Consider the following 26,366-nt stretch of genomic DNA (forward strand, 5'->3'; position numbering starts at 1 on the left):
TCAAGGATAGATAACTACTAGAAAAGTATCTCTTAGTGAGGATAGTGAAAATTTTTGTCACGGTGACATTAAAAATGCTATTTTTTTAACATCTGTCTTTAGTATCAAAGAAATGGAAGTGTGGTTCTAAGTGGCAAACTCTTGTATTGTTGACGCAATCGTTTTCAGTAAATTAGTAATAAAAAGCATTAAACAAACAATCATACAAGTGTCAAATAGTAGCACCGTTTTGAACATATTTCGAGTACCACCGCGTCAGAGTTATAGTTTTTTTTAATTTTCGTCATTAATGGCAATTTTGACGTCCTATTTGTCCAGATACTTTCGAATACTTAGCTTGAAATAGAGTCAGTATTCATTGAAATTAAAATTGATGATTACTCCACTATTGACGTAAGAACCCTGAAATCGATGACTCTCTCATAAATTCGATCTGAAATATGACAGGGTGACCTTCTTCCAATGTACACATGTACATATATGCAATTCGTCGGCAATTAATAAGAACTAAAAGGAGAAGAAGCGCAACCATAACGACCGAGAAATGCTGAGGTCGCCGGGGAGCATCATTTCGACAGAACAGGCGAGTGGAATGAATTAGAAGAAGATGACCAGTTGCGAAACCCTTGACAAGCGGACTGGACCGGTCCTCCGACCTCGATCGATCGAGATACGATTCGAATGCAGATTTTTAAACAAGGGCCAACAGGCTCATCTAGATTAACATTTATGTAATCCGGTTTGTAGAAGAAGTCCTCTGAAATCGCGCAACGATTCGCGATGTACTAACTATGACAAGTGTTGCGTCAAGTGCAATAGATCAATATGCACGCTGCGTCTTCTTCAACTCAAACGACGAGCGGTCAAGTCATAAAAGTAACATAAATCTTAAGACACCGATAGTTTGAAAGTTTATGCATCAGGAAAATTTTAAAATTAATCAATACGAATTCAAATTGTCGAATGTGTGTTTAATTCCAAATATTAATCTATTAACCTTTTGTATTCATTTGGGGAAAAATCATAATTAGTTCAAATAACAGAAGGTTGTTTTCGACCGAGAGAACAACTGATTGATATAATGGCGGTCTGGGTCGCGCTGTGTAAAGTTTTGTGACCTCACGTTGATTTCTGTTGTTAGTTTCACGCGATGGCAATATTACTTTTCATAGATGATTAGGCGAAAATAAGCGTTCATTGAGGTCACGGTGACATATCTTTGGTGATATTCAATGATGAATTATTCACTTGTAAACGACTGCTTATGGGTTCAATGTCTTTTCTGTTAATTATTAATTATCATCAGTGTAGTTCCTATTAATTTCCCTTTCATAGAAAATTTAGTTGAATTGCAAGGCTGTGTTGCTAATTTTCCGTATACATTTATTTTGCGATTTGTAATTTTAGTACGTACCTATTATATTTACTTAAATAGTGCTATACATAGATCGTAAATGGTTTTTGAAAGGGTTTGGAGTTCGTAGTCAAAGGGTCTCTAACGCCGAGCAAATCTAATTGTACGATAAGCAAATCTACAGATTTCAATTTCAAACCACAACAGACATATGTACAATCTCATGTTACTTTAAGTTCGAATCTAAGTTAAAGTAACATGAGATTGTCATCTATGGTCAAAGTCTTAGACCATAGATGTTTTTGAAAGAAGTCGGTAGCAGCAATTTCGTTTAATTTCTGCAATTCCCAGAATACTGGAAAACAGCCAACATAATTCCCATACCTAAACCCGATAAAAGCCCAAAAAATCCGGCCAATTATCGAGCCATTAGCTTACTTTGCACGCTTTCAAAAATTCTAGAAAAAATAATCTACACTCGTTTACTTAAAGTCGTAAATAAGAAATTAATAAATGAACAATTTGGATTTCGCACTGGACATTCCACGACCCAACAACTAACAAGACTAACTCAACACGTGACGAAAAACTTTAATATGAAGAGAAGTACCGGAATGGTATGTCTCGACATAGAAAAGGCTTTCGACACAGTTTAGGACGATGGACTCATTCATAAGCTCCTTATTAACAAAATACCAAACTACCTAATTCTCATCATCAAATCGTACCTAACTCGTAGAAAGCTAGTGGTCAGCGTAAATAATGAATTATCGTCTCCAAAAATAGTCGCAGCTGGCGTTCCGCAGGGGAGTTTGCTTGGCCCACTCTTGTTCTCCATATATATAAATGACATACCTATTCCAAAAAACTGTCACATATCTCTATATGCAGACGATACCGCTTGCTTCACAAGTAGCAAAAAACCAGACACTATTCTTAAAAATCTTGAATTTGCAATTAAAACAATGACTGAACACTTCACTAAGTGGAAAATTCAAATTAATCAAACCAAAACAGACGCCATATTCTTTAGTGTTAGAAGCATAAGAAAAGTTCAGATCTGAAAATCCCCTCTGGAGAAAGTCTGAAATGGCAGTCAGTAATAAAATATTTAGGAGTAACGTTCGATAAAAGAATGAGATGGCACCTCACATTGAGGCAGCGAAATGCAAGGCGATGCGGGGTATATCCTCAATATATCCAATATTTAATCGCCATAGTTCTTTATCAACTCAAAACAGAATAAAATTATATCGCGCGCTCATATTACCATTATTAACCTATGCTTCACCTGTATGGAATAACGCCTCGAATACTAACCTTTCCAAACTACAAGTAATAGAAAATAAATCCCTAAAAATGATTTATAATACACCCATATATACTAACTTGAAAAAACTGCATGCCATATATAATATTCCGTTTGTTACAGACATTACTAACAAACTAACCAGTAGATTCTATAACAGAATCACTAATAACCATACTAACACACTTGTGAAGAGTCTCGGTGATTACAACAAAATGTCTATACCCTTCAGGTATAAACACAGATTACCTAAACACAATCTGCTTTAGGTCATCGACTTTAGTGAGTCTTTAATTAATATTATGTATTAGATGTATTATGAGCATTTATAAGGATTGTAAATAGGTTTTTGAGCTCTTTTTCCTATTATGCTGTAGATTAACATTAGAATTATATAATACTATGATTACTAACCAAATTAAATTAAATTGTAAAATAGATATAAGATGTATTGTGAACATAATTTCGTAATAAAAAGCATTTAAAAATCAAAAAAAAAAGTCTGCAACAACGGGTTTTCAACTAAGCATTCCTCCATTTCAAATTGGAGCTATAAACACGAAAAGTTCATTTTTTTCTACTATTTTTTTACAACTTAAGTCTACATATCTAATGTATAATTTCAAAAGAGACTTTGTATGTATGTTTTGGTTCGTAGAATCCGTGACGTTAAATTTAATAAAAAAAAACAAACGAATATTCAAATAAATTTAAATAAAATAAAACTATTCAAATAAATTTAAATAAAATAAAACTATTCAAATAAATTTAATAAAATGTTTACTATTAGATAAGCCATGTTTAAGCGGTTTATATTACAAATACCGAGTGAAGCCGGGTAAAACCACTAGTGTATATATAAAATAATAATTATTTCAACATATGTACTATTATAAATTTCATAGTTTCGTAATGTGATCTTGTTCACTCCCTCCCCCCTCCAAATTAAGTCAGAAATTGGCTATAGGCAGACATTATAATCATGATTCGGTTTATAAGAAAGACGAAAATTAATTGTGATCAGTGACTTAATTTTAAGTTACATTTTTATCAATAAATAAATAAATAATACAATCTTTGCATTTATTTTAGTTGCCTTTTTTTAAGTTTACCAACAGCAACAAGTGTTTTTATTGGTGGGCGATGCAATCCAATTACGACATCGTTCGTCGAAATGGTCCCCTCTTATTGCATCACTGCAACAACATGATGCAGTCCATTGACGTGTCGTTTCAAGGTCGTCACTTTATGAAAATAGAAAAGCGTAAGAGATTTTCCACGCCTCGCATGCTAGATGAGGTCGGTGTTGAAAAGGGGAGCGCTTTCGATTTCACGGCGTGACGGCGACCTTCTGTTAAATTTTTGACAAATTCTATTGAGACCATGAGTACAATAACCGAGTGAAATATATTTGTATCGATATCCACTTTGATTAAAATTGAAAATAAAAAAAACTTCTCAAAATAATCTCACGATGATAATATGAAAGGATCTACGAAATGCTCTACGATGTTGTTTTTCTCATTAATTTAGGGTAATCAATTGAAAATTCTTAATAGAAAAATTAAATTAAATTATACCCCGACTGTGATTGAATTAATAAAAAAATAAACCGTTTTTTTTTCTTTTTTATATACATATGTGAATAAAATCATCGAAATCACAATTTGTGTGCTGTGTGATTAATGAATACTTATATTGAAAAATTTAAATAAAATATAATATACGGTTTTATTTATTAAAAATTTAATTTATTTTAAATTTAACTACATCTATTGATGAATCGTAAATTAACTTTAAAAAATGTTCTAAATATAATAATAATTGGACACCTATGATACGTATTTACTTTGGTGGAGACATTTTGAGGGGGGAGGGGAAATACCCGGCTTACGTGCAAGTCGTGAAATAAGAGCACTATGCATATATGTATGTATGTATAATAGGGTTCGGTGATTACATCCCCAATGTGAATCGCTACCAGGATAACCGTCGCTATGAAAATCATTCGCGCGGTCTCCTGTCGTACGAAAATTCGTCGCACAGGAAAATTGCCGTACAGAAAACTGCCCAAATATTGCTCAAAACTTCCGGTTATTCTGGTAGCGATTCACATTTGGGATGTAACCCGTTTACCATAGAATAGATAAATATGGATAGAATAATATAAATATCTTCATGAAAAAAATGGAAAGATAAATTTAAATGTGGTATCGTTAAAGCCACAATTGTACATAGGTTGACTGTTGGCCACATGGTTTTTTAAACTTGAAAAAATAAAAACTTTGTGCCATTACTGAGAATCTTTTTTATGAACCTTTCTTAGTTTATTAGTGTCCTTGTTCACTATTAACTAATATCAATATATTATTTTTCAGTTATTCAGCATTAGTGTATTATTTTAATTTAAGTGATCAGCGATTATTGTACATTCGTGTATGGCTACACATTTATACGTTATGGTTTGAAGTGCCCGCGTTCTTTTGACAGTTCGAAACATCTAACAGTCAGTTGAAATTGAAGTGGACGCCAACATTCAGATGGCTGGTGATGATGATATCGGTAATGAGGCTAATTTTGGAAGTTATTATATAAAATGTTGTCTCAAACAGAACGACAAGAAGTCAACACCGCTCGAGGTGTGCGCAGCAACACGAAATTCAATGGTTGCCCTGCATTTTGAATCCATCAATAAGTACGAGCCGGTTTGTAATACTAATTATCACCGTTTTATACAATAATTTTTGTTTCATAATAATGTTTTTAGACTTAGCAATGAGTCAACTTGTTTATTACTAAGTGAAAATCTAGCACGCTATTCTCAAATCGTTGATGACAATTCTACTACAGACTCTGTGAACAATTTTTCAAAGCCAATTGAATCTCTTGTCAGTGGAAAGATATCGACATCCCATTGTTCTTCTTGGAAAAGTAGTTTAAGGTTAGTAGTTTATACACTGAAAAGCCAAACTTATTTAACTTCCATACAATATTTAGAATTTTTACTTTATTTATATTTTTATAGGCACTCTGGTATAGATCCGGTTGCGATAATGAAAAAAAATCTTATTGCCAGCGGACATTGCAACATACAAAATAATTTACCATGTCCACAGAATTTTATTACTGATGAAAATATAAAAGCACTTTTAGAAAGAAAAGCCTTGTCTAAAAATAAGATATTTACTAAATTTGAAAATTCGAACTTTGAAGCTAAAAAACGTACTGAAAATATTATGAAGATCGAAAAACCCAATAATAAAATGTTTACATCCACCAGCAAAAGTACTGAAAGTATAAATTTTAGTAATCCCAACAGTGAAATGAATAAACCTCCATTGGTGTCGCAAAATTTTGTGGCTAAGAAAAAAATCGTTTCTAATTTTAACAATTGTAAAAAATTTCATTCATCCAATTATCGAAATGAAAATTCTTCTTCGTTTACGAACAACAGCAATTCAAAAGAAAGTTCTCAAAAATATAACAATATAGCAACAACAAAAATAGAGCGAGCTGAACCAGACTGCCCTTTTAAGACTGCTCGTGCAGAACTCATGATACAAAATAAAAAGAAATATGGCAATGCTAATCACAATAGTCATCAAATTCAAGACCCACCAGTTCAAAAACGCAGCCTTGGAACGACAAGATCAGTACAAAATAAATTCATTCCACCAATTATGAATAGGTTAAAAATACTATATCTGTTTCATTTGACGGAATTTTATTGTGATTTTTATATATATTTTTTTGAATTACAGCGAAGATATTACAGAGACTGAAAGCGATACAATTCAAGACGAGCGCTTGAAACACATTGATCCAAAAATGGTCGAGTTGATTACTAGTGAAATTATCGACTCAGGGGCTCCAGTTGGTAAGCAATAAAGCTGAATGAAGGACTACGATGATAACAATACCTTTAGTTACTATACAATAGTGGTTTTACCAGGCGTAGCTCGGTATTTGTAATATAAACTGTTGAAACATGGTTAATGTAATAGTAAACATTCATTTGTTTTTTTATTAAATTTATTTGAATCGAAAAAAAAAAATAATATTCATCGATATCGATATCGTCGTCATAGAAACCTTGATTTGTTTTCGATGTTCCCAACAAACCTTACATAGTTACAAAATCGCTTTCGAAATTATATATTAGATATATCAGTGGCGTTGCTTAGGGGTGGTCACCTAAAAAATATTTTTTATTAATTATTAATATTTGTTAATTGTTATGACTTACGCGAGAGAAGATGCCAAAAGAGATGCTAAGTTCACACGTTGTTTCTGGATTGTGTCACTGTCTGACTGAATCAGTTAACCTTTTTACCTTTAGGTACATAGAATGATTTCTCAGGAATTTGAACAAAAGCCAATTATGGCTCATATTTGATGCTATATAGCTGCACCAGACGGATTTCGCGGTAGCTGTATAAATACAGAAAGCTGTATATATACAGAAATTGTAATGAGGCGTGTAGCCGCTCGAGGACATTCACCCCAAAAATGGTGACCGGAAAAATACACTCGAGACATCCAAACTTTCAAAGATGCTCAAGGAGAACTAATGCAATATAATTCCATAAAAAAGCGTCAATGGGTAGTTACATGTTATCCGAGGGTGCTAACCTTTTTTTGTGAAATTCTATTGTGTGTAAGTTCTTTTTGAGCGCCTTTGAAAATTAGGAGTTCTCAAAACTGCACTACTTACTATTCAGCAGTGGCGGCTCGTGATAATTTTTAGTGGCGGGGCTGCACTGAAAAGATGTCTAAAACATGTCACCATAATTGTTCTATCATGTCATAAACTAGAGGTAGGACCGGAAGCGCGCCGTCTATTGTTCCATTATTGTAAATGCTTTGTTAAAAAGGTTCGGCAAACCTTTAACAATGCATTTACAACATGTGAACAATGGACAGCGCGCTCTGGGTCCGCTCTTTAGTCATAACAGGACAAAAGTTTTCGTTATGCTTATCTATTTCCCGCCGATAAGCTTCGCTTAAATGGGTTTTTATGTTAGCCGATCCCAAAATCGTGAGATTACACACATTTTTTAAGTGTTCGACACTTCCCTCGTGTTTTTTTAATTTTATCGTTTAAATGTTTTAAGTCAATAACTCCTGTTTTCGTCCAAGATGCTTCGCCTGGCGCCTCGCCTCCAAACAAAAGACACGGATAACAAAATAACACGTTTTTTTTTCATCCCGTTGTATTTTTTATAAATGTCTGGATTAAATTTTCGCGAGTAACTAAAGGATCTACTAGTAGCAGGCTGTGAAATAATTAAATTGGGCGTGAGGCAGCCTAATGCTTTTATAGCGACTTTTTCGGTAAGTTCTAGTCGCGAAAAGTGCAAATTTTGTAAATATTTTACTGAATTCTTTTTTTCTTCCATTTTTGAAAGAAAAAAAAACCTTAATATATTTAAATAAAAATTACGAGAAAAAATTAAACAGATTTGAAAAAAGTTTGCTGTTATCGAAATGAAAACGACTCACCGAAGATTTGATGAGGGCTCGTACACAACCAATTAAGAGTAACGAAAACGAATAAAGCTGTGATCGTGCGATTCAACTAATCAAATGTAAGATCAAGCGCGCGAAATCTTACACAAACTGACAGATGAATGTCGTTTAACAGGCGAAGGCTGCCGACTATCCAGCCCAAAACGGCAGAGTGAGTGAAAGAGAAAGAGCTATCTGCAGTTGCAAATAGCTCTTTCTCTTTCTCGTTCCGAGACTCCGGGCTGCGTGGCGTTCAGGGCGGCGCTGTAAAACTTTACAGCCAGTACAGCAACATTTTAATTCATCTGTCACCATACAAGTTAGTGGGGTCTTCGAAACGGTTAACATTACTTACAATATCACCCTTTTGGATATGGGTGATATTGTAAGTAATATTTACTCTGTCGAAGGCCCCAATAGTTCGTCCATCCAACTAATAAAAAAAATATCATTAATAAATAAAATATTAAATGTATTATTGAACATATATTTTAGAATTTTAAAGGAGGGGCTGCAGCCCAGCAGCCCATTAGGACGAGCCGCCACTGCTATTCAGTGCAATTTAGTGCATCTTTTCGGGAACCACTGCATATATGTACATATACAAAAAATCATATTTCAGATTGGGACGATATTGCGGGACTCGATTTTGCCAAAACGGCAATTCAGGAAGCCGTAGTGTGGCCTTTGCTTCGTCCTGACATATTCACCGGCTTAAGAAGACCTCCAAAAGGAATTTTATTATTTGGACCACCGGGAACGGGAAAGACACTCATTGGTAACTTTTAAAATTAACATACATACAGAATTCAAAGAAAAAAAAAAAATATATATATATATATATATATGTACATATGTACAACGGTTTTGAAATTTGTAGGGAAATGTATAGCGTCACAGTGCAGTGCAACGTTTTTCAGTATAAGTGCATCTTCTTTGACTTCAAAATGGTTAGGAGATGGAGAAAAGATGGTTCGGGCTCTGTTCGCCGTTGCCAGGTGTCATCAACCCGCTGTAATATTACAAAAGTGACTTTTTTAATATGAATAAAAGTTTCAGAAATTTTAATCAGCACAAAATTTTCACAGGTTGTTTTCATAGATGAGATTGATTCTTTGCTTACTCAAAGAAGTGATAGTGAACATGAAGCTACTCGTCGGATAAAAACAGAATTTTTAGTCCAACTAGACGGAGCTGCAACCGGTATGAAATATACATATACTAAATGTTTTTTTAAATTTATTTCATATTATTTAATAAGTTATGATATTAAAGGCGATGAGGACCGTTTACTGCTAGTCGGTGCAACAAATAGGCCTCAAGAGTTAGATGAAGCTGCTCGACGAAGATTAGTTAAACGACTTTATATTCCACTTCCGGATTTAGCTGTAAGTCTAACTGCATTGTATATTTAGGTGAACTCAAATCAATTCATTTGGATTAAATTAAATTATATTTCATGCAGGCTCGTCAGCAAATTATCAACAGGCTAATGGGCACTGAAAGGCATTCCCTGACAGATGAAAATGTGGTCAACATTGCCGAGATGGCAGATGGATTTTCCGGAGCTGATATGAGATCTCTGTGCGCTGAAGCGGCTTTGGGACCAATTCGATCTGTTCCATTTTCGCAAATCACAAATATTCAAAGTGATCAGGCAAGCGTGTAAATTAAGAATGTAAAAATGAATTAGATACGAGTTTCGTTTAATGCTTTATTTTGATGTTCTGCAGGTGAGGCCAGTTAATGTGGACGATTTTAAGAAAGCACTAACCAGAGTGAGGCCAAGCGTTTCAGCCAACGATTTAGAGCACTATACTAAATGGGATCGAACATATGGCTCCGGAAGTAACCTCATATAGTTTCGGTGATAATTGTTCTGTTCAGTTGTGTCGATTAAGTAAAAATAATAAATACAAAATGAAGATGTTTAATTAATATATTAAAATTTCAATTTTTAAATTACATTTTTTTGAATAGATGTTTGTTTTACTGGGAGGGCGTCTTGCAATAAGTTTTGTTAATTTGATTCTAAAATATTTGCAGTCTTTTCTCTATAGTACCAGTTCCCAGAGTTTACATTGAAAATCCCATGCCACCTACTTTTTAACTTAAAATATGACAAAACCTAATATTCAAATAAATATTTATAAGTTTAAATTTTATTACGCTTGTATCCACATTGAAAAATAAATAATTTTATTTAATCATTCCGTAGAGAAAGAAAAAAAACAACGTGCACTTGCAAATTGCGTACAAGTTTTATAGAAACAACGTAAAAATAATACAGTAATATATTATCCCTTTGAAAATAATTTTGTTATGCCATTGTGTATTTAGCGGCGTCATGAACATAAAAAATATATTATCTCTATTGAGAAACTTTATAAATTAAAATTGAAAAAGAAACAAAAAATGTGTTCTTAAGACAGTGAAAGTATTAAAAATTTGAGAAATGAATTTCAAACTCAAGAAATATACACTTGTTATGTACGTAACCATATATTTCATATAATTACAAAAAATATTCAATAGGCCTGAAAGTGAATTAAATTAAATAATTAAAATTATAAACCTAATAAAATACAATGAACAATAGACATCTGTTCTTATTTCATCTCTTCGTTTCTTAATAATCATTGATAAATATGCACACAGCTCCAACTTGTCACCTCGTAATTCATTCACAGAAAAAAGGCATAAATGCAATAATATTTACAGACTGTTTGTACTAAATTTATTATATTGTTCATTGGGGATAGATAATTATCCAACAAACAGTATCGTCAAATTAATTATATAAACACAATCACTTCATAATTGCGTAAATATGAAACAAACATGCCCTAAAATGAAACATATATTCCGATATATTTCACATTCGGGATAATCGTGCATTTATTACTACGTACAGAGTTAAAATATAAAAAGAGAAATTATAAGTTTTTTTTTACATATGTATAAAAATGAAAAGGTATGACGGCAGAAGATGTTGCTCCAGATTAAGACCTTATTGCACAGAAGTATATTATATTGTAAGCAATATAAACATTAAGCGTCAACGTAGTGAGAAAAATAATTTAAATTAATAAAATAAAAAAGATAACTTGTTATACTGCATAATGTCAATTAACCGTGTTACACACTAAGTTGGATTATTTGATCCCATGAATTTATTAATTTCAAATGCATAAATATAAATATATATATATGTATGTATGTATTGACTATTCACTTTTAGAGAGTACTTTCAATGCATGCCAGCTCTCTTTAAAATACTGAAATGAATTGTAGTTTTAAAACCAACTGAAAAATATTTTTTAAATTGTCCCGTTAAAAAATAATAAGCAATAGCCATTTCAATAACAATTATTTATGTGCAATAATGTGATATTAACAATGAATTCTCGTATAGCTTCATAAAAGAAACAGAATTATATTGTAAACATAATAAGTGTTTTTTCGTGAAATATGCAATTAAAATTAAAAATTACAGAGATGACCAAAATCAATTAAACAGAAATAATAAAAAATGAAATTCTTTTTATATAGATGGTGAACGGGTCATTTATATAAACACTCATCGCTTTAAAGAGTGTTATTTATCATATTCATTAGCGGGATATACTACAAAACTCTATAACACTTTCACATAATATCATTTACAGACAACACTTACAAATAACATCTCATATCCACAGGTGAATTCGAACGATTCTCATTTCACACACATGATAAAAGTTCATGACTGATATTTATTTTTATGATAAATATATATTTTATGCACATATATATTTTACTCCATTTTTTTACTATTTTTAAATGTCATATTGATATAAAACACATAAGTGTTTATCATTATTATAACACAACTAGTTATAATTTAAGTTTTTCCTTTTTTTTTTATTCGTTTTATTACATGCAGATTGTTGTAAAGTAACAGTTTGTCTGCGAGTTTGTTCACTCTTTCGACTCATGCACGTAAACTTCTAAATAAACCACCAAGATAAAAAAATGTTTATTTACAATTTATTCACTTTACACTTGTTTTATTACAAAATGCCCCACATAGCTATTTTTGCTGATCAAAATCGGATAAGATCAGCGAATTGAACGTTTGGACGAACGAATCAGGGGGCGAGGCAGACATTACGTCGCGCTAGTGGTGGCTGGTGTGGGTTGTTGTGCGGCAGCAGCGGGTGCCGCTACTATTGCAGGTACTTCATCCTCATCCTCCTCTTCGGGGTCGAATTTAAGCATCAATTGTTTAAACTGAAAGTCGCACAATTTATTGTTTATAAATAGTTTCAATTACATTTTTTCAGCTCAGATTAAAGCAATTTAAGTATAATTAAATACTAACCTCAAGGTATTGATTAATTAAATCTTTCCTTCCATCCTCGTCTAATTCTTTGATACAACCACCTTCCTTAAGTTTACTAACGGTAGCTTTCGGATTAAACTTGGCATTATTCCTTCTATTTACTGCCTTCTCATATACTTTGGCACCTTCAGAAGGTGAGTATTGAGATATTTTTCTGTGACAAAATAGAACAGTTAACTTATTAAATTATTTTCTGCAACATGTTAAAAATGCAAATTTTAAATTTACTTACGCATCTGTCATTCCGAATGTAGCTTTCAAATGCTGTTTGAGCACGAGCAAAAGAAAGCAACCTTGGGCAGTGCCTAAACATTCTTGTAGTTTGGTAGTCTCGGATGGCAGTCTTGCCATGAGTGCTGTAGCATCTTCTTCGTCTTCTTCTTCATCATCAATCGGTACATCAGTTATCGGCATACCCGTCACGCTATTTATATACGCTGCAGCTGGATCAGGTGGTGGTTTAAGAGATATCAAGCCCTGAAAAAAATCAATTAATATATACGAACAATCAAGCAATTGATCAAATAATAAAAAACAATATACTAACATCCCGAAAAAGCTGCAACAGGCTAGAGCCAGATGTTGATATTATAATATCTATGTGATGTATTATAAACAACGGTTCATCTTGAACTTGGTATGGAAAGTATGCTAAGTTGTCAGCAAGATACAACATTTGTGCCAAAGGCGTTTTCTGAAAATCGAAAATTCGCAAAAATAAAATTAAATCAATATACACTTATTGCATTACAATTCTGAAGATACACACCGCATGTTCATCAAAATGTTTCAACATAGATAGAGCAAGTGCTCGTCTCTGCGGTTTTGTGCTACGTAAAAGTGAATATAAAAATCCATTTAAGGCTGTGGGGTACTCGTCTGGTTCTTTGATTCTGAAAGAATTATACAATATATATTAGTTATGAATCAAATGCAGAATTCTATTGAACGTTCTAAGTCAATCATCAAAAATTTACCTGAAACCCCGTATGATTCCAAAATTTTTAGGACAGATTTGTAAAATTTTCTGTAAGTTATATGACAATTTGATTCCCGACTGTGATTTCATGTGTATGAATCCAGGATATTTTTTGTCAATTTCTTGTAACTGTTTATCAGCAGTATGCGAAACAGTGACTTCTATGTCAGTGCTCATGCAAATTAAATACGGTACAATCTAAAAGAAAATAAAACGTTATTGTTTTCAAACAAAATCATTTATACTTTTTGTTATGAATGTAATGATAAATCACCTGCACAGGATGAATAAGGCCTTGAGCGAGTACCAATTGTGTGACTTTCATTGCGCTAGTCCTTACAATAGTACTAGGATGAAGGAATGAATCGAGAATCTCTTTTATGTATAATTGAATTACAGTAGAAGCCATTCCGGACGAGACATCACCCATTTCTTTCAAATTCTCCTGTTTGGACCTCTTAGACCCTATTAGAATTTCACATAAGATATATAACAAAAAGAGTTAAATCAGTAAAAAAAATTATAAAAAGAAAATGTTGCTTACATTCTTTGTCTTGACGTATCATTCTTTGTTCTTCTTCTAACAAATACATTTCAATATTTTTCAACACTTCCGCTTTCATATCCAATAATGTTAAATGTGACGTTAATAAATAATGATAATATTCTTTTAATTCTGGTTGTAGCATGAATTCATAGTGACGTACACACACAGAACCCACAGATTTCAGAGTATGTGCTTGGAAATCCTCATCATCAAGATGTAGAAAAAACATAAGCGTTCTAAATACTTGGTCTTTTATGTCCAGCTGAAATAAAAACAATATTAAAAATGAATCCACTCAAATGGACAAATAAAGAGTTAAAATAAATGTACTTACCGCTAAACCTTGAATCACATTCGTATCTGTAAAATCAAAATGCCTCAATAATAAACCAATGATGAAGAGAGCTCTCCGGAACTGTGGCCTTCTATGTGTTGTTCGCATCATTTCTGGATTAGTTTGCCACCCGTGTTTCCAATTAACAAGAACGCCTAAAATATATACAAGGTATAAAGAAGTCGCCTAACAAAAATTATTTGTTATTTAATAAGATTATTAAATTTTACCATGATATTTGTGAAAGACATCTCGAATCAACTTATAGTTTTTAGTGACGTTATTTACAATCGATCCGAGACACGAAAGACAGCTGGCAATCACGATTTGACCATGCTGTAATATTAGTTTTACAGAATCTTCTTCCAACTGGGCCAGGAACGTTTCACTCGGATGTTCCATCAACGGCACAACTAATTCTAGCGTCGAAGCTACAAAGCTAATTACTTTTTGGTCATTTGAAGTCTGTAAAATTCACACATCAATATTGCACAGTTAAAATTATTGCGTCTCCATATTAGTACAAATTTAAATGTAATTAAACAATCATACCTGGCACTTTAAACTGAGATATGGTTGCAAGGTCAAAGCATGATTAACTAACAACTGAGGTCTTATTTTAGCAAATAAATGCAATGTACTTATGCACGCTACTAATCGTTCTGAATTTCCTTGACCACCTGCTAGTCAATATTGAAATGATTGCAAAGTTAAAAATTAGATATAAAATATTTTAACAAAAAAATAAATCGAATAAATGCTAACTGACCATCAGGAAGGGAGGTTTCTTCAAGTCGTAGAAGATTCTCAATTAAACAATCGACAATTTGTTGGCAGGCTAACAGTAACGATTTTGGTGGAGTAAATACAATTTTTGTTGAATCATCTTTGTCTTCCTTCGGTTTAAATAACTAAAGACAAGAATAGACCATCAAATAAGAGTATTGAGCAAAATTAAAGAACAAAAAAAAAAAACTTACACTTTGTAATAATTGTTGAAACCATTCTAAGCCGATATCTCTAGAAGACAAAACGACATCGGTTATATTCAAAACTTTTCTGGTAAGTGGATCTGACGTTGGATCAATATTTCTCTGATGTGATGTAACCGGACAAGGACTAAACCACATGTTTTGAAAAACTTCCATGACTAATTTCCTAATACCTTCCTCATCATTTACCCGTCGTATCATTTTGACACATATTTCCGGTATCTTTGGAAATTCAGGACACTCTATACAAATATCTTTGAGTATTTTAATTACTCTCTTTCGAACTGACACACCAGTATCCTAAAAATGAGGGAGCAATGCAAAATATGATTTTTTATATGAGTAAAATATAATACTTTTTAATATAAAAATTATCAAAATACTCACCAAAATTCTACAAGAGAGCATACAATAGTATTTATCGATTAATTCTGGACGACTTAAAACAAATTTGCCTACAAGATCGACAGCCGCTTCTCTCACGGACGTAGACTGATCGAGAAAAGACCGATGAACACCAGCTTGCATATCATTACGAGCCAGCACACCAGGATCTACTTCGACTATCATCGCTAAGCATTTCATTGCTTTGGTTCTGATAGCGATTGAATTCTCGCATAAAATAAGTAAAATCTGTGAATTAATAAAAACTTTCAAAATAAGAAGAAACGAATCATAACAAAAAAAAATACAAATGATTTGAAATGAAATTTACCTTTTGTAAATATCTATCGAAACTTTGGGAAAAAGACCTCTTGGAGGCCAAATATTGAGATATAAGCTCAGCACCGCTATAATCTATATAGGACTGCATAACTTGTACCTGACTTCCACCCTGATAACGAAAAGGTCGTATTTTCGAAACGTAAAATTCTTTTCGTCTTTCAATCATCCTGTAAGCTGCTGCATTTTCTACAGCGCTTTCAGTATTTTTAGAATTCGAGTGTCCATCAGAATTTTTGAACATTCTCTCGATTTCTTCTTCTTGATCAGAGTCTTCGTCGCTAGAGGCGTCTTTGTGCTTCTTCTTGCGTTTGTGCGGGGTTTGTTTCTTTGGCTGTGTTAAGCTTTTCTTTTGATGAGCAGTGTCACGATACCATTGCGTAAGATAGAAATGTCTCGCATAACCCCAAGCTTGGTCTCGTTGCCCATTTACAGCCAAGTAATCAAGGAGAACTCGTTGCAGAAACTGAATACGCTCCTCATCAACATCTAACCCGTCTAACATACCCTATAAATATAAGATAGATATAGTTAGAATCCTACAGTATAAAATCAAAACTAGAAAACTATTACGATAAAAGTAAAATCTTACATCCATATAAACGCCATCTTTTTCCTCTTCAGCTTTGATATCTCTGATGATATGATCCATCGTGCTGAGTTTTCCTCGAGATTGTACCGTGTCCTTTCTTAATCGAGCAGCCACCAATCCGAGATATTCCAATGAGGCGACCCTGACAGACATCTCCATAGACTTATCTGATGTATATTTAACCTTAAAAAAATATTGGGTGGTTAAATACCATAATAAATAATGTGAATAGCATCTATTCATAAAATTAATAATTAAGTTATGTTACAAGCATTGTTCCGAGCAAACTAAGTAGGAGTTCAGTTGCAGGCCATTCTGGTTTGTTGACTGTTGATAACAGGTCATGCACAAAGTTCTCAAACAACGGTCTGAAATCAATTTCTTCAGAACGACTTCGACACTTGTTCAAAAATGAGGTCAAAAAAGTACCACCAATGCTAACAGCAGCATCATATTTAGAATAAATAAATATATCTTTATCGACCTGTAAATAACAAAAAATATTTGTAATATTCTATTTGTAAACATGACACAAAAAAATAAAGAAATTAGATATACCTGACTCATCTTTGAAGTAGACTGTTCGTCACCCTTTTCTGGTTTATCTTTATCACTTTTATCTAAGGTGTCTGGAAGAACAACGACACACTGAATTAATTGAAGAACCAATGCTGTCAACATCTGTATATGTTGTTCTGAGTTCAGTCGATAAGAGCGTAAATTTCTTTTTGTGCTAGGTATACGTGCTATTGAAGCCAAAATATCGTCAAGTAATAATCGCCTGTGTTGTTCATACTTTGTGAATATCTGCCAAATTTTGTTTAGAATATATAGAAATACGAATAAAAATAATAATATGTATGTACATAATGTAAATGCGGTGAACTTACAGTGGTGACCAATTTTAAGGCTGAAAGTTGCAATTCGCTCACATTTTCTACAAAGAAAGGAGATACCCCCGCAGAACTGGCATGCAAAACAGTTGTATCAGTCAGAGATGCACCAGCCAACAACTCGGCAAGTAACGATACGGTCTCGTGTTGCCTGCTATACAATTCATGGATACCTTTTTCACGTCCATAGCCTCCGCTACTTCCGTGCGATCGTTTTTTACGTTGATCACCTGAAAGAACAAAAATAAATATGTACATTTTAATCTTACTGCACTTCTAGTCTTCATACTCCACATTAAATATTCATTTATATATAATGATGGATGCTCTCACCTTTCTTTTTTGAGGTCGACTGGATTCTATAAACGGGATCGTATGAACAATAAATAGTGTTGTGTAGTTGGTATTTTGTAAATAATATTATACGATCTATAACATCCTCCAAAACCACTCTTTTTGGCATATTGGGGGCTGTCATGATATACAAAGCCGTAAGACAAGCATCCGCTGCCGACATTACTCTCTCTAGGGTGGTTTCCATCCACATTAATCGCACATCTTCACTATCATCCTAAAACACCACATAGCACAATGTTAGTAAAGCAAAGTATAAAATCATCTTACTGGATCAAAAAACAATACTTACCGGATCGCCAAGTGGCGAAATTCTTTCACCAGCTCGTATATTCTTTTCTAGAATATTTAAAAGTCTGACAAGACGGTCTGCCGGTATCGCTTCCATGGCACCAAGAGTTTTTAGCTTGGCAGCCTCAGCACACAGTTCTTGCAACTGAAACCTCGGTAATAACCATTCCTCTGGTACATCACATATATCTGAGTAAATGTTTTAAAATTATAAATATTTTGCATAAACAGAAAAATTTATTATAACGAATGATGTATCAAAATACACAAACCGGCATCGTTTACGAAATTTTCATCATCCACAACATCAAACACTGCATCTATCAATCTATTGAATCGTTGATAAGTATTTGTTTCCATGAGTTCGTCGACAGATAACATTTCCACAACTGGTACAAGTCGCCTTTCAACTTTTCTCAATTTTGGTTTCACTATGATCAAAAACAAAATGTAATGGAACACAAAATTTTTTTGAAAAGATTGGAAATTTATTGAAATTGTATTCGAATAGAAAATGTACCTATAGCTGCTGACTGTTCTTCTAATTTATTAGCTTCTTCGTGTTTTCGTTTAACAGCCAACCAATTTCTTTCTCTCGCTTCGTCTATTTCAGATTTAACTTTATCGCTAGATTTTGGCTTCAAGGGAGCATCGTCAGAGTCTGGATCGGTTTGAGGTGTCGACCGTCTATTTTCAGACGGTGTACTTTTCTTTAATAAGGCATCCTGCGAAAAAGAAAACAAGGAATGTAAGATTATACGTATCATAACTAAAGAAAGTAAATATTGTAAACGCAAACGTACATCCAAATTCAGTCTATTCAATTTTACAATTGGAAGGCGAGCTTCTGCGAGTAAATTGTGTTTGGCAGGTTCAGGAGCATCCTGTTTGACGTCAGTCGTTGACTGCACGGCATTCATGGAGTATATATCCTGCTGCAAAGGTATAGACACTTGTGGCTCGTGTCGTAGCGGAGAAGGCGCAACACTTGCCTGTGCGGGAGATTGACCTGAAATCACAACGTTACCTATTCTTCAAATGCAGAATTTGTATAATTATAATGCATTTGGGCGTGAAATTGATTCAAGCGTGATAATGACAATACCTCTCTGTTGAAAGCTGATTTCCTCCATGAGGTTAACAGAAGATTGTGGCTCATGTACAGGTTGGTGTGGTGGTGATATGGCGAGCGGATCTTTCTCCGTTGCCATATCGGACAAGTTCATCGATTGAGTAGAGATTTGGTCAAACGATTCACTACTCGGCATGCCGGTAAAATATCCACCGTTTTGGGGATGCTGCATCGGTTTTTGTTCAGTGATAACAGACGCTCGGCCTACCATTTGGGAATGTTGGGGTATGGAGGGGGAATTGAGCATGGTCTCGGTCGAATTCCAATCCATGGATGTGGGCATGTGATTTTGGGGCGTCGAAGTCGCCGGCTGTAGGAACGTACTCTGAGATGGCGGTGAAGCCATTGTGACGTGGGGAGAAGGCTGCGGAGGTAGGACATTGGACGGTTTAACCGATTTATAGGATGGTTGGCAGGGTACGAAGCCTGCTGCTGGGAGACTATTTTGTATGGAATTTTGGGGTGAGTATGAGTAGGGAATGTAACTGCCAGGCGATGGTATTCCATTTAACTTTGAAGTGTAATTGTGATTATTCCATTTTTTAGCGGGTTGATCGGTGAACACGTTGGGATTTATATCCAATATTGCCTTTAACAGTTCAGGCATGTTTTGCCTTTGAAGCATACTAGGTTCTGTGCCCGCATAGTTATCTTTTAATTCTCTGAAAATTAAATTTTAAAAATTAACAGCTGCTTTTTGACGTAACTAAATTAAATATATATGTATGTATATATACTGACATATGATCGACAGACGTATGTATAAGAGACTGACTCAAAATGTTTGCTAGCGCCTCGTCAGGATTCGCCAATAAGATTGCTGCTTCTTCAGCAACCCTCGGGTGAAACAATTGAGATTTATTGCTCAATGTTTGCGGTAACGGTGTAGGCAAAGGCAACACCGGTAATACTAAATTCGAAATAACAGAAAACATTTTCATATTTTAAGATATTATATTATAAGTACTTAACAATAATTTGAAGACAGCAAAAAATATGTCTTACAAAACGAAATCAAAGTAACTAAACTCTTTGTACAAACATCTGACTATGCATAAAATAAAACACCCAAAATTGTTATATCTATAAATATTGTAATTCCAAAATGCATTCTCCGAAAAAATATCAACATTTTCCCTTCTAATGTGCATATAGAGATTTAATGTTAAAGCATTTAAATTCACAGCAACAAATATTAAATTTAAACCGATAGAGTTAAATTTAGAAAAGCTGACCTGATGTTGCAGAATATGTAAACACTGTACAATTAGCATTTGACTGCTATGTAAAAGGACAGCAAAGCTGTTGTTTTTGCAGAGTCAGCTTTTGTCGATCTACCTCTACCTTTTAGGTTTATGTGAAGCGATTCGCCTATAGAAACAATGAGAAGAAATAGGATAATTACCGCTAAAAGTGGATAATTTGAATATACTACTTAGTTGCATTTTTAAAAAATTGTAGATAGTTAAAACAAAAAGCATTTTAAAGAATTACAATACAATATAAAAACTGTTTCAAATAATTTTAAAACAATATATAAAAGTACATAATTCATTAATATGGGGGGGGGGGGGGGGGCATAATAATGTGACAAGTGGTGATATTATTTTTGAATGATTGATAGGTGCAATTTGGAAAAGGAATTGGAATACTACATAACAAAGAAATAATATTAATTTTGAGTTTATTTCACGATTAAGTTTAAACGATTTTAGACAGTAATATTTTTTTTATATAAATGAAAGTTTAAATGTTTTTGTTTGGTGAATATGCTAAGCATTATTTTTTTTTTTTTGATATCCCCTTTCATTATCTAAGTTACGTCTATTTTAAACCATTTTGTAAACATATGTATACATATATATATTACTATATTTTGGTAAGAGTGCACCTCGATTACATTATATTCAAGCAAATGAAACGATTCTTATATAATCTTAAGTTTATTAATCGATTAGGAATATGGACAATTTTTCAAAATTATGATTGATTTCATTCGAATTATTCATCTATTTTACTAAACTGATTAATATAATTATCGTATTTTATGTATTTAATTGCGATTCGTTTTAATTCAAAAACAAAAGAAAAAGTCTAAATATAAAAATTATTCGTCTTTATATACAAAATTTTGGGTACTTTCCCATTATCTGGAGGCATCGATATAGAATGTATAGATTGGCCCTTCCATAGAAATTTATCGCCCTAAAACGAGCCATACGGTGGAGGGATTTGAGGGGCTCGGAGGATTAAGTGTGAGGAGTATAGGAGCCAAACACTTTTTTTTAGTATTTTGGAATCATATCCCAGACAACTTACATTGATCATGTTCAACCGACGACTATTGGATCCGATATTTTTGTTTTGCGATTTTAGATCCGTTTTTATGGTAACATTTTTGGCGAGTAAAGGCGCATATATACATTTCGAGGCATTTCTTTAAATAAAATATGTATTTTTTTGTATTTAAAAAATAGCTACCATTCACGAAATTCAGATGACGTGACATTCTTACAAAAGAGAGACAGCAAGTATGCTGCGTTCCAGAAAACATTAAATGAAGGTGATAACACACTGACTTGTATGTCATGCATGTTCTCGTGGATTGCAGCTGGGAAGAGCGTTTCTTCAGGTAAGATTTTATTATTTAGACAAGTTTCTCCTACATTTCTTTAAAATTGGGAATCATCATTTTCGATCACTATTAAACCTACAAGGAAAATATATCGTCAAAAATATTCCAGGTGATTTTGACCTGGCATAGATATGAATAGATTAGGTGTGCTAGCGTTTTTTACATTTGAAAAACTATCTAAAAAAAAAAAAAAAACATGCTGCGTACGATTCTGTGTCTGCGCCGTAATCGTCCTGTCGAAAGAAAGTCAACATCCGACACGGAAACTGATTCGGGAACAGTTGTTCGTTTTTTATATCGTTGGGCTGGAGTATTAACATTGATCAAATTGTGCAAGGAGGAATTAGGCACAACCAACGACATGAGAGTAATTTGCGCCAAGAATCTTAAGAAACCACCCAAACAGGAGGAAGCAAAGTTTGTTTACAAAGAGAAATAATAATGTCGGCAGAGTACTTCCTCAACGATGGATATTTGGAGCTCTGTCGAGAGATTCACGAATGACGTTTAGTTGAGGTGGCCAACTGCAGTTGGAGAATTGGATTTGAACATTGTAAAGTCAATCAGACGAACTACACTTTGGTGTCCAATTTCAGAGCGTTGAGCGCAAATATGGTGGTGTAATAAACGACATTGAGGAACAATCTGCGTCATTTACAGCCGAGTTCATTCGGAAGACATCCAGAAACGACATGGAGTTTGGATTATAATTTAATTTAAAATTACTCGCATTATATTATTGAATTATTAAAACGATAGGTTAGGTTTTGTTTTAATAAAAAAATAAATACAAAAGTACCAAAATTTGAATTTTATTTAATTGAAAAAACAAAAGAAAACAAAAAAAAAACAAATGCGCGATCGACGTAAATAATTGCACAAAAGTGAAATTCATTTATTTCAGTGTGCAGTTCAAAAATGATTTTCGAAACTGGCATCATTGGAGGCGACGTACGCGCCTCGGAATATGCGGTGGACGAAAGTGGAAACGTTTGAAAATTCACAATTCACAGTTGACAATTGACAAATGATAACTGGCAATCGGCAATCGACACTCGAATCGAAATCGACGCAAAATAAACGCCAACGGTGTCAAATTGACGTTTCGCACGAATAGCGGTTAGTCGGCGGGTGGGTGAGGGTGGGGGGAGGGGGAGGGGAAGTGGGTCAGCGAAGGCGGGGTGTTGTTGTTGTGAGGGGGGAGCGGGGGGAGGGGGGGAGGGGAGGCGCGGGCGGGGGTGTCCGGTTGTTTACATGTGTGGGGGGCTGTCAAAGGGTAGCGGCGGGTGGGGGGTGGCGGGTGGCGGGGAATACGTACGGTCGGTGAGGCTGGCGACGCCGGCCAGGGTGGTGATGGGCACCATGGGGATGTCGCGGTCGGCCATGGCGATGTTTGGGCGGCGCATCAGTCGGGCGGCCGGCCACTCGTCAACGGTCAGCGGTCAGCGGTCGGCGGTCGGCGGTCGGCGGTGACTCGCGACTCGCGCCTCGGCGACTGTCTGCCGTCGGCTCCGCGATGCGATGGCGATGGCGATGGCGATGGCGGCTACGGGGCGGCCATCGCGGGCGGCGGGGCGCCCATCGCCCCTCACCCCTCACCCCTCACCCCACGCAGCTTCGCGCCGTCGCCCGACTCGGACTCGGACTCCCGACTCCCGACTCCCGACTGCCGACTGCGACTGCGACTGCGACTACGACTCCGACTGTGACTCCGAATGCGACCCGACTCTCACTCACTCCGCTGACGCCCGTGGTGCGCTCCAGGCCGAGATTCGCAGCCGCGCTCACAACACCCGACACCCGGACACTCGAGCACTCGAGCACTCGAACACTCGAACACTCGTACACCCAACACCCAACACCCAACACCCGCGGGAGACTCGGCCGAGACCGCGGCTACACTACACCACACTAACACACCCGCACACACATGCACACACATCTACACACCCATTACCCATACACGCGAACGCGCTCCGCCTCATAATATTTATGTACGCACTAGCGCCACCACCGCGCATTACGTAAATACGATTGTTTCCATTTTTGCGCTCAATTTCCCTACCAATATTCGAGTAAATATCGATATTTTTGTTCTTTTCATTTATCAACCGTGTCGACAGGGCGGGGGCTCAGATATCTAAATCTCTAGGTTTTAAAATTCACGTGTTCGAAAGTTTCTATTTGCATTTGCATCTCGAACTATGCAATGAACAGATTGAAACAATACAAAAAAATATTTTTGAGATTCATTAATGGTCGTTTTGGACTTTACCATACGTCTTATGATTAAAGGTAGGATAGTCACAGTGCTATCCATTGTTCGGCAAACCTTTAACAATGCATTTACAACCTTTGAACAATACACGGCCCCCTCAGACTCCGGTGACTATTTATGATGATGCTCGTAAACGTCTGTGTTTTTGAATATTTTACAACTGTCAAGCTCCGTCCGAAGGGTCGAATTGGTATATATCACCGTCAAGTTAGTATAAACAATTCTATAGAATTTCAACGAGACCGCTCCATTGATGAATAATACACTAGATCCGCCCTCACGTGTTATACTGGTCTCCCTTTTGGCGCATGCAGTTTCTCTTAGTAGGTAGGTAGGTAACGCTGCGTCGTAGGGAAAAAAACCCAACTTCCCCGCTAGTTAAACCCCCCGTTAGTGAAAACAAGATCTCCGACCAAAATCACACGTCAGGGCCCATCTATGTGTATTATACATCAATGGACCGCTCCAATGAATAGACGATCCCATGTATATACCGCACGATACCGCGTATACGACCACCGTCTATCATGTTTTTTTTGTATGTTTAAAACTATCTAAAAAATATATCCCACGTACAAGATACCGCATCCCTGGTGTGTTCGCGCCCTAAAACGTTTCTTGTGTGCGATAAATAGTGAAACAGGGAACTACACATAATGGCACTTGACATTGTGAACATATATAGATAGTTTCTTTCCGTTATTTTCTTGGTGCACAAACAACACACTTTCTCGTTGCTGGGAGCTTTGTCATAACCATGCTGGCCTTTCAATATACGAGAATTCGACGCTGCAAATCTTCGCTTTCTCGCCCCTATTTTATGTTTCGCTAATAGTTGCCGAATCACTTCTAATTGGAAGTCCGCTATTGACACTTTCTTTCATATATAAGGCTTGGGCGTTCAGCAAAGATAAATCCATGAAGTGAAAAAAATGTTTTTTATACCAATTTAAAGTTTTTCGCAATGAATTTACATTTGAAAGAACCATACCGGCTCTATCTACAGACCCCATATTTTTGGAATAATGAACAACGCTGCTTGGTTTTTTATCGGTTCTTTTGTTATCCGATCTATTTTCGCTGTTTCTATGAATGTGTTTTTATGTAACGTTGTAAGCATCGTCACATCTCTCTTGTCTTTCCATATCTGCGTGGCTATTTTGTTTGTGTGCATGGTAATCAGTTCACCTTTTTTCACAGGCGGAATATTTTGGGGCATATATTTTCTATTTCTGCGTACAATCCCACATGCATTCGTCTTTTGATTGTGTACATTTTTGAATAATAATGGGCTGGTGTACCAATTGTCTATATACAAAGAGTGGTCACGTCCGAGATCAGGGACAAACTACATTGAAAGACTGAAGGAAATTTGTCGAAAATATAATAAAAATAAATATGACCCTGTTCCCCACCTTTCGCAGTAAAGCGGGCTCCACATTTTCGTCGAGACATCTCGCATGTACATACATACATAAGTTTGAAAAATATATAAATACTAGCTGTATTACCCGGCTTCGCTCGGTATTTGTAATATAAACCGTTTAAACATGACTAATCTAGTAGTAAACATTTTATTAAAAAAATATAAAAAAATTTAAAAAATTATTTTTTATTTTTTTGTCTTCTTGGGCTTCGCCCTCGGCGCCCACCTGAGCCTTTGCCTTCTAGGGAATCGCCCTCAGCGCCCGCCTGAGCCTTTGCCGTCTAGGGCTTCGCCCTCGGCACCCCCTGAGCCTCGGCACCCCCTGAGCCTCGGCACCCCATCTGGCTGCACCCCCTGCGGGGACTTTGAATCCTTTGAATCGAAAAAAAAATAAATCGAACGTGTTGTTCCCACTCAACCAACGACGAACCCAACCAACGACCACCCAACCACGCACTGGCACAAACATATATATAGTGTTTTATATGTAAGACTAGCTTTATTACCCGGCTTTGCTTGGGGTGTATAAAAAAAATAAAAAATAAATTTAAAAATAAATCAAAAATTTTTTTTTAAAAATAAAAAAAATATATATATAAAAATATATTTATTTATTTTATTCGGAGCGGCACCCC

The 26,366-nt window shown here is 35.2% G+C and overlaps 2 protein-coding genes across 3 annotated transcripts; one reads left to right on the plus strand and one right to left on the minus strand.

The window, feature by feature from the left end:
- Positions 1-5,122: 5,122 nt before the first annotated feature.
- On the plus strand, positions 5,123-10,563 carry LOC143912516 (fidgetin-like protein 1). Its single transcript, XM_077431802.1, has 10 exons — positions 5,123-5,358; positions 5,431-5,604; positions 5,689-6,351; positions 6,425-6,540; positions 8,794-8,949; positions 9,052-9,185; positions 9,260-9,374; positions 9,447-9,559; positions 9,637-9,828; positions 9,905-10,563. The coding sequence occupies exons 1-10, from the start codon at positions 5,204-5,206 to the stop codon at positions 10,031-10,033; spliced, it is 1,947 nt and encodes a 648-aa protein (XP_077287928.1). The 5' UTR covers positions 5,123-5,203; the 3' UTR covers positions 10,034-10,563.
- On the minus strand, positions 10,457-23,978 carry Nipped-B (Nipped-B cohesin loading factor). Of its 2 annotated transcripts, none has more exons than XM_077431789.1 (27): positions 23,346-23,978; positions 20,134-20,302; positions 19,366-20,054; positions 19,064-19,287; positions 18,781-18,985; positions 18,533-18,691; positions 18,262-18,449; positions 17,949-18,186; positions 17,613-17,845; positions 17,281-17,529; positions 16,991-17,206; positions 16,723-16,905; positions 16,123-16,638; positions 15,795-16,040; positions 15,396-15,707; positions 15,185-15,326; positions 14,968-15,095; positions 14,646-14,880; positions 14,416-14,570; positions 14,079-14,343; positions 13,809-13,999; positions 13,533-13,732; positions 13,325-13,448; positions 13,103-13,249; positions 12,788-13,032; positions 12,535-12,709; positions 10,457-12,443 (listed from the first exon to the last, which is right to left on the minus strand). In XM_077431789.1, the coding sequence occupies exons 1-27, from the start codon at positions 23,431-23,433 to the stop codon at positions 12,321-12,323; spliced, it is 6,045 nt and encodes a 2,014-aa protein (XP_077287915.1). In that variant the 5' UTR covers positions 23,434-23,978; the 3' UTR covers positions 10,457-12,320. The 2 variants fall into 2 exon arrangements, with proteins under 2 accessions (XP_077287915.1, XP_077287906.1); XM_077431780.1 differs by having other exon boundaries at positions 14,968-15,098; positions 23,346-23,971.
- Positions 23,979-26,366: the final 2,388 nt, after the last annotated feature.

Source organism: Arctopsyche grandis, chromosome 1 (assembly GCF_051622035.1).
Source record: "Arctopsyche grandis isolate Sample6627 chromosome 1, ASM5162203v2, whole genome shotgun sequence".
In the NCBI taxonomy this organism is placed as follows: domain Eukaryota; kingdom Metazoa; phylum Arthropoda; class Insecta; order Trichoptera; family Hydropsychidae; genus Arctopsyche; species Arctopsyche grandis.

Bases quoted from the DNA above. Each gene is read 5' to 3' on its own strand.
- LOC143912516 (XM_077431802.1), top strand. From the start codon at position 5,204: ATGGCTGGTGATGATGATATCGGTAATGAGGCTAATTTTGGAAGTTAT. The intron at 8,950-9,051 runs GTAACTTTTAAA...TGAAATTTGTAG, and splicing joins AACGGGAAAGACACTCATTG to GGAAATGTATAGCGTCACAG. The intron at 9,560-9,636 runs GTAAGTCTAACT...TATTTCATGCAG, and splicing joins TTCCACTTCCGGATTTAGCT to GCTCGTCAGCAAATTATCAA.
- Nipped-B (XM_077431780.1), bottom strand. From the start codon at position 23,433: ATGCGCCGCCCAAACATCGCCATGGCCGACCGCGACATCCCCATGGTG. The intron at 18,187-18,261 runs GTAAGTATTGTT...GTGGTGTTTTAG, and splicing joins TTTCGCCACTTGGCGATCCG to GATGATAGTGAAGATGTGCG. The intron at 15,099-15,184 runs GTCAGTTAGCAT...AATATTGACTAG, and splicing joins AGAAACCTCCCTTCCTGATG to CAGGTGGTCAAGGAAATTCA.